The sequence below is a fragment of the Castor canadensis genome, chromosome 1 (assembly GCF_047511655.1).
Source record: "Castor canadensis chromosome 1, mCasCan1.hap1v2, whole genome shotgun sequence".
In the NCBI taxonomy this organism is placed as follows: Eukaryota; Metazoa; Chordata; class Mammalia; order Rodentia; family Castoridae; genus Castor; species Castor canadensis.
The window spans coordinates 52082474-52090844 of NC_133386.1; the positions used below are offsets into that span (position 1 = coordinate 52082474).

The window sequence follows — 8371 nt, forward strand, 5'->3', positions numbered from 1 at the left end:
GGGGACCACAAGGTCCTGCTGGGAGAGGCTTTCCTCTCATTTGGGCTCAAGCATTTCAGGAATCCTGGTGCCAGGTGAAGAACTAATTGAACTAGTTGACCGACCACCTGTCAAGTGGACACCTTTCGGCCTGATATCCAAATTGGACGGTGAGGAGGTTGAATGGGGTGCGCACCAGCGTGAGAGAAGGACCAGTCCAAGCGAGTGGTGGAGAGTGTTCTGTGTGTGTGGAGTTATTGTTGCTTTCACCCTTTTTGTTCTATCTCTCCTGGCGGTTGCTTCTCATCCCACAATGGGACAGGGACAAGCAACCCCAAAGTCTTTGATTCTCTCTCACTTTCCAGAAGTCAAAAAAGGGCATTAAATGCGGTTCTGGTCATTAAGAAAGGTAAGTTTGACACCCTTTGTTCTGCAGAATGGCCCACCTTCGGAGTCGGATGGCCCATTCAAGGTTCCCTCTCCCTAGACCTGATCACTAAGGTCAAGGCGGTCATTTTCCGACCAGGCAATCAAGGCCACCCAGATCAGGCCCCCTACATTTTGGTTTGGGAAGATTTAGCGGGGAACCCCCCCTTGGTTAACAGCTTTTCTGACTCACCCCTCCAGTTCGGCTCCCGGGGCTAAAACCCCAGTCACGCCTGCCTTGGTCGTAAAAGAGGAAGAGAAACCTCCTTTTCCCTCCCTGACCAGTCCTCAAAATAGGACACCCTCTTTACCACCTCTGGTCTTACCGGAGAGTTCCCCCCTTTACCCATCCCTCACGGGGGTAGAGGAAGATCGGCCGCCCCCATACGTGACTCCCCCTGGTCAGGCCAGTGCTCCGGAGGAGGAAATTTCCTCATCCTCCTCAACAGGACTGACGGCCGGAGGAGGAATGGGTCGAAGACTCCGCCCCCGAGGGGTACGGGAAAGGGAGGGAGAAGATGGGCCCTCCTCGTCAACACATGGGGAGGAAACTGTCCCCACATTTCCAGTCTGGACGGTAGGCCAAGGAGGACCGGGAGGGGGGCAACAGTTTCAGTACTGGCCCTTCTCCTCCAGTGATCTATATAACTGGAGGATGCAGAACCCACCCTTTTCAGAAGACCCTAAGTGTCTCATAGATCTCCTGGAGTCCATCATGCATACACACCGCCCCACATGGGACGACTGTCACCAGCTGCTCAATACTCTTTTTACGACAGAGGAGCGGAAGCTAGAAAGAACGTCTTGGGGGACAACGGGAGACCCACAACCCTCCAACCAGCCATAGACGAGGCCTTCCCCCTACGCCGCCCTGATTGGGATTTCGGGACCGCAAAAGGTAGGGAGCATCTCCAAATCTACCGCCAGACTCTTATGGCAGGTCTCCGAGTGGCCGCTAGGAGGCCCACCAACTTTGCAAAGGTAAAGGCAGTTGTCCAAGGGGAAAATGAAAGCCCGGCCTTCTAGCCGGAGAAGAGGACTGAGGGAGACTGGGCATTGGAAGAGAGAGTGCCCTAAGTTAAAGGGACGAAGAGGGTTTGGCAGGAGACTGGGAGGTAACAGGGAAAGGGAACGAGCAGTGGAGCAGGCCAGAGTCCTTCTAGCCGGAGAAGAGGACTGAGGGAGACGGGGCTCGGACCCCCTCCCCGAGTCTTGGGTAACTGTATGTGTGGAAGGGAAGCCGATGGGGTTCATGGTGGATACCGGCGCCCAGTATTTGGTCTTAAACAAGGCATGTGGACCTTTAAACAAGGAACGAACAAGGGTGGTTCAGGGGGCCACGGGTACACAGTTATGCTCATGGACTACCAAAAGAAAGGTAGACTTAGGAAAACACCAGGTCACACACTCCTTCCTGGTCGTCCCTGAGAGCCCCGCTCCCTTGCTCGGACGGGACCTGCTCACCAAAGTAGGGGCCCGTATCTATTTTGAACCAGATGAAATAATTGTGACTGATCGGGAGGGGAGCCCAATACACGTCCTGTCCCTATCATTGGCTGACAAATATTGACTGTTTGACAGCTGACAGGAGCCAGGAGGGGACATAGTCCAATGGCTAAAAAGGTTTCCCACGGCCTGGGCAGAGACTGTGGGAGTTGGCCTCGCCAAACACCTCCCTCCCGTAGTTATACAATTGAAGGCTTCCGCTCTTCCCATTCGGGTAAAACAGTATCCTATGCCCAAAGAGGCTTGAAGAGGCATAGCCCCTCATATCCACAGGCTAATAAAGGAAGGAGTACTGCGGCCTTGTTGGTCCGCCTGGAATACTCCTCTGCTCCCCGTCCAAAAGCTGGGAAGCGGGGACTATAGCCTGTGCAAGACCTGCGAAAGGTAAATGAGCGGGTGGAGGACATTCATCCCACTGTACTGAATCCCCATACCTTGCTCAGTCACCTACTGCCCTCACAAGTATGGTATACAACCCTTGATTTGAAAGATGCTTTCTTCAGCATTCCATTGTCAGAAATCAGCCAGCCGCTATTTGCATTCGAATGGCAAGAGGATGGGGGCCGGACCGGACAGCTCACTTGGACCAGACTGCCACAAGGATTTAAAAATTCTCCCACCCTGTTTAACGAGGCCCTGAGCCAGGACCCGGAGCCCTTTCGCCGGAGTCACCCGTGAGTCACTCTACTACAGTACATTGATGACTTACTGTTAGCGGCAGAAACCTGAGAGGAGTGCAGCGAGGCTACTGAACACCTGCTAACAGAGTTAGGTGAGCTGGGATATCGGGCAAGTGCCAAGAAGACCCACATCTGTGAAAGGTCAGTGACATATCTGGGTTATCGGATCGCAGATGGGGCAAGATGGCTGACTGATGCCATGAAACAGACTATTTTGACTATTCCACCCCCCACATCCACTAGGGGAGTGAGAGAGTTCCTGGGCTCCACAGGGTTCTGTAGACTCTGGATTCCGGGATTTGCGGAGATAGCCAGACCTCTATATGAGGCCACCAAAGTGGCTCCGGATTGGAGGTGGGGAGAGGAACAACAGCGGGCCTTTGACCAGCTAAAGGCCGCCCTTCTCCAGGCCCCTGCCTTGACCCTACCAGACCCCACAAAATCATTCACTCTGTTTGTGGATGAAAAAAAGGGGGTAGCCAAAGGAGTCCTGGCCCAACAGTTAGGTCCCTGGAAGAGACCCGTGGCATATCTTTCCAAGAAATTAGACGCAGTAGCATCAGGATGGCCCCCCTGCCTCCGCATCATAGCGGCCGTTGCCATGTTAGTGAGAGAAGCAGACAAATTAACCTTTGGACAGGCCCTCCGGGTCACGGCCCCTCACCCGGTGGAGGGAGTCCTTAAACAACCCCCTGGGAAATGGATGACGAATGCCAGGCTCACCCACTACCAGGGGCTCCTGCTGGATTCCCCTCGGATCACCTTCGCAGATCCTGTAACTCTGAACCCTGCCACCCTGTTGCCCAACCCGGAACTACAGACACCTGTCCATGACTGCAAGGAGTTCCTCTCCGAAGTTACCCAGGTACGGGTTGACCTAAAGGACACCCCACTGTCCGGCTGTAAATTAAACTGGTACACTGATGGAAGCAGTTTTGTCCAAAATGGAGTCCGAAGGGCAGGGGCAGCAGTGGTCGACCAAGAAGGAAACACGGTATGGAGCAGCGCCCTCCCACCCGGAACCTCAGCCCAAAAGGCAGAATTGATTGCCTTGGCCGAGGCCCTGGAAAGGGCAGAAGGAAAACGAGTCAATATCTACACCGATAGCCACTATGCTTTCGGTACCATCCACATCCACGGAGCCATCTATCGCGAAAGGGGATTTCGCACAGCAGAAGGGAAAGGCTTAAAAAACCTGGCCGAAGTCCAGCGTCTATTAATAGCAGTGGAAAAACTGAAGGCAGTGGCAATTATGTATGTCCCAGGCCATCAGTCTGCCAAGACTCCGGAAGCTGTCGGTAACAACAGGGCGGATCAAGAAGCTAGGAGAGCAGCAATGGTGAGTCCCTCCGTGGTCGCGGCTATAGATGTGCCTGTCCCCGAGCTCCCTTCGCTACCTCCCCGACCAGAGTACTCCTCGGAGGATTTCACTTGGATGAGAGCCCACTCCCTCACTAGAAAAAGGAAGGATGAATGGAGAAGCAACTTGAAAGACAAGCTAATCCTGCCTGAGAAACTCGGCCGATTCCTGTTAGCTAACTTACATAAGTCCACCCACTTGGGGCGGAGAAAGTTGCTAGACTTGCTGACATCTGCACAACTCCGATTTCCAAACCAGACCGCGGCCGTCCGTCAAATTGTGGAGGATTGTGCTAGCTGTACAGCTATGAAACCAGGACGAAGGGAGGGGCACCACACAGGTATTCGGGAACGGGGGAGGGCCCCGGGAAGAAGCTGGGAAGTGGATTTTACCGAAGTAAAACCAGGAAAGTTTGGGTACAAATATTTGCTAGTGTTCATAGATACCTTTTCGGGCTGGGTGGAGGTATTTCCTACAAAGAGGGAGACGAGTCAGGTAGTGGCAAAAGCCTTACTAGAGGAAATCATACCCAGGTACAGGGTGCCTGAGGCAATTGGGTCAGATAACGGTCCGGCTTTCGTTAGTAAAGTCCTGCAGGGACTAGCCCAGGCTATGGGGGCAAATTGGAAACTACATTGTGAATATAACCCCCAGAGCTCAGGGCAAGTAGAAAGGATGAATAGGACACTAAAGGAGACTTTAGCCAAATTGGCCCTAGACTGGTGGTGATTGGGTGACACTCCTTCCCTTGGCCATCTTCCGAGTCCGGAACTCCCCTTATGTCCATGGGCTAACCCCCTTTGAGATCCTGTATGGGGCTCCACCCCCCATCATTCAAAGGACCTTAAGCCCGGGACTAGGTGATCTGGCCCCAAATTACCTGACTATGCTACAGGCTCTAGCTAAGGTGCAACAACAAATATGGCCCTTAATTCAAGCGTACCATACTACTGAGAGGGTCCCGACTCCGGAACATGGCATAACCCCAGGTGACATGGTATGGGTTAAAAGGCATCAGTCCAAAACCCTAGAGCCTAGATGGAAAGGACCTTATGTTGTACTGCTTACTACCCCCACCGCCCTCAAGGTCGATGGAATTGCACCATGGGTACACCACTCCCATGTGAGACGGGCACGTCCTCAGGAGGAGCAGGGAAATTGGACCGCACGACAGCATCCCACAAATCCACTCAAGCTCCGGCTTATACGGGATGCTTCAGAAAATGAAAACACCCCAGATGCTCCGCAGCCCTCCTAGAATGGAATCATCACCTGGGTCCACTACACCCACATCAGACCAGCAGACCCGGTAGCTGTGAAGGAAGACTTCCTGCCAACAAGAAGGGTGTCCCACCACAAGGACAATTCCTTCAAACTCAAACTTCAGCAAACTGGACCTCGGTAACCTTATTCCTTTTTCTAACCCTGTCCACCACTTGCTTGGGGCATACAAATCCACATCAACCTTTTAACCTGACCTGGATGATTGTAGATGTATCCACAGGAGACATTCTTAACCAGACCTCCAAGGTGACCCCTCCCAGCACCTGGTTCCCAGAATTATACTTTGACTTAAGGGCCTTATTCATTGGCAGGGGACAATGGGATTTGCGCCAAAGTTACTTCTATGTCTGCCCCACTCCCCAACCCAACCACAGAAAAAAATGTGGAGGAATCGCAGACTATTATTGTAAGTCATGGGGTTGTGAGAGCTCAGGGGACATATGGTGGCCACCCCCCAAACAGGGGGACCTTATTCAGTTAAGTAGAGTCTCTCAATCTGGTATTACATACCACCAACCTAGACCTATAAATAAGGGATGCCCAACTCCCCCCAATTGTAATCCCATTATGATAAATTTCACTGATTTAGGAAAAAAGGCGACAAATTGGGAATTGGGTAAATCCTGGGGAGTCAGACTCTACAAAACAAATCATCCAGGAGCCCTTTTTACCTTGCGGCGTGTGCGACAACCAGTCTCTACTCTAACAATAGGACCTAATCTCGTGTTAAGGCCTAATCCTGTGTTAAAGCCAGAGTTGTCTGAGGCAAAATTGGTTCCACGCACAACTCCCCGGACGCCCCAGAACACCACTCCCAATGACTCTCAGAGTCCCAAAGCGACACCCCCAGAACCCACAACCACCATTCCCTTCACTGTACCACCTAGCCCCCTGGAGACCTTGCTGTTTGCTACATTTGAGACCTTGAATAGGACAGCCCCTAATCTAACTGAGGCTTGCTGGCTTTGCTACAGCCCTTCGCCCCCTTTCTACGAGGCTATTGGAATCAATTCCTCTTTTGTAGTCAACACCACCACTCCAACGGGTTGGGAGGCCCGACCCGCCAGCCTGACCATGGCTCAGGTCAGTGGCCAAGGGACTTGTGTAGGGCAGGTCCCAAAAGGAAGTAAAAAATTGTGTGCTACTATAATTGAGCACTCAAACTGGAATGCCTCCCATTGGATAACCCCAGCTGGAGGCACCTGGTGGGCATATGCTTGCTGAATGGGCTGACCCCCCACTTGGCTGGATCGGTCTTTAATGCCTCCCGGGAATTCTGCCTGATGGTGATAGTGGTGCCTAGAATCCTCTACCATCCAGCTGAATATCCCATTCTTTACTGGTCTGACCACCCCCGGGCAAAAAGGGAGCCCATTATCACCCTAACCATAGCTACCCTATTTGGAATAGGCCTGGCAGGGGTGGGTACCGGCATAGCCTCTCTGGCCACTCAGCACTCCGGCCTCACCTCCCTCAGGGTGGCCATCGATGAGGACCCAGACCGTATTGAAAAATCCATTAGCCACCTTGAAAAATCCCTAACTTCCCTATCCGAGGTAGTCCTCCAGAACCGGAGGGGACTGGACCTACTGCTCCTTAAGAATGGTGGCCTCTGTGCAGCTCTAGGGGAGGAATGTTGCTTTTACGCCGACCACACCGGGGTTGTTCGCGACTCTATGTCCAAACTTCAGGAAGGCCTAGAGCAACGAAAAAGGGAAAGAGAGGCCAGGGAAGGCTGGTTTGAATCTTGGTTCAACCAGTCCCCTTGGTTAGCTACCCTCCTGTCTGCACTAGCAGGGCCGATAGTAATCCTCTTGTTACTGGTCACCATAGGACCTTGTATTCTAAACCGACTTGTGACTTTCATCAAAAACCGAATTAACGCTGTCCAACTTCTTGTCCTCCGCCAACAATACCAGGCTCTTCATCCCCTTGAGAATGATTCCTCAATATAGCCCAAAGAAAAGGGGGGAATGAAAGGATGTGCCCTTTGCCCCAGCAGATCCCCATAGCAGAAACCAGTAAAGCCAGCACAGGATGCCCCGTGCAGGACAAGATAAACAGGATGGGGGCAGGTGGAATGTGAGGAATGTGAGGAATGTGAGCAGATTGCGAAAGACGACTAGAAGTACGTGCAAGATGTGCCCTGCCTGCTTGCTAAATGTAACCACATACACGAATACTGACCCTTGAATCTATAGGCTAAGAAGTAATGTACTCTTAAATGGATAGGCTGGAAATGTATGTGGTGTTACAAACTCATTGGCTATGTACTGTGTGGGCTTTTGCTGTAACGGCCGGTAGGGGCCTATATAAGATCTTCCCTAAAGAGGCTCGGGGTCTTGTCTGCCCAATCGGACCTGTGTGTCTGTGTGGGAGCTTGACCCTGGCTTGCCAGCTCAATAAACTCTGCTTTGTTGATTGCATTCACGCGTGACTCTCTGTCTCTCGGAGGAATAGGATTCTTGGACCCTAACAAAAGGAAGTATCTGGAACTAGTAGAAATAGTCGTATTGCTTCTGCTTAGGCAGAAGGCCCTGGCCAAAGACATGAATTTGCTTTTTGCCAGAAGCCTGGAAAGCTTTGATACCAAATAGCACATGCATAAGAAACCCATCTTTCAACCTCTCAGCTTTTGTTACTTTTAGAATTCTGGCATAATTGACTCCCTCTAGATCTGGAGGAAGTCCTTTCATTTGTTTAGTACCTTCAAACTGTCCTTTAAACTGTTACTCTGAAACAGGTGCTTCTTAAAATTTTTGCCCATTGGGCATTTTTGTCCTTTACCACCAGGATTAGTTTTCTCCCAGAAAGTCTGATCTGGTCCCAGTTGGAGTGAAAGTAGCATAACAGGTCAGGCAGAAGTCAATGCCAGTGAGAACTTTTTGTTAAAATTTAAGCAATGCTGAGATTTAAAAGAAGTGACTCTTAGGCTGGGTTTACCTGGAGTCCATTATTAAGCCTAATTTTACCTGACCTATGGAAGATATCCTGGCATCTTAAAAATGCTACAAAATGTCAACAGACACACAATGTTAAAAAGTTTTACAAGGAAAGTACAAAACAACACCAGTACTTAGAATTCTTGTCTGGCTTGGTTGACAGATAAATATTTGTCAGAGTCATTTCCCATGGG

At 51.2% G+C, this 8371-nt stretch overlaps 1 protein-coding gene across 1 annotated transcript; it reads left to right on the forward strand.

Moving 5' to 3' along the window:
- The first annotated feature begins 1760 nt into the window (after window positions 1-1760).
- On the forward strand, window positions 1761-7922 carry LOC141424142 (uncharacterized). Its single transcript, XM_074076834.1, has 2 exons — window positions 1761-4291; window positions 5039-7922. Exons 1-2 carry the CDS (start codon window positions 2791-2793, stop codon window positions 5176-5178), a joined length of 1641 nt encoding a protein of 546 aa, XP_073932935.1. The 5' UTR covers window positions 1761-2790; the 3' UTR covers window positions 5179-7922.
- Window positions 7923-8371: the final 449 nt, after the last annotated feature.

What these genes read in the sequence shown, in the direction of transcription:
- LOC141424142 (XM_074076834.1), top strand. Translation starts at nt 2,791, where the DNA reads ATGAAACAGACTATTTTGACTATTCCACCCCCCACATCCACTAGGGGA. An exon ending in AAGGGAGGGGCACCACACAG is followed by an intron (nt 4,292 to 5,038) that starts GTATTCGGGAAC and finishes ACCGCCCTCAAG; the next exon opens with GTCGATGGAATTGCACCATG.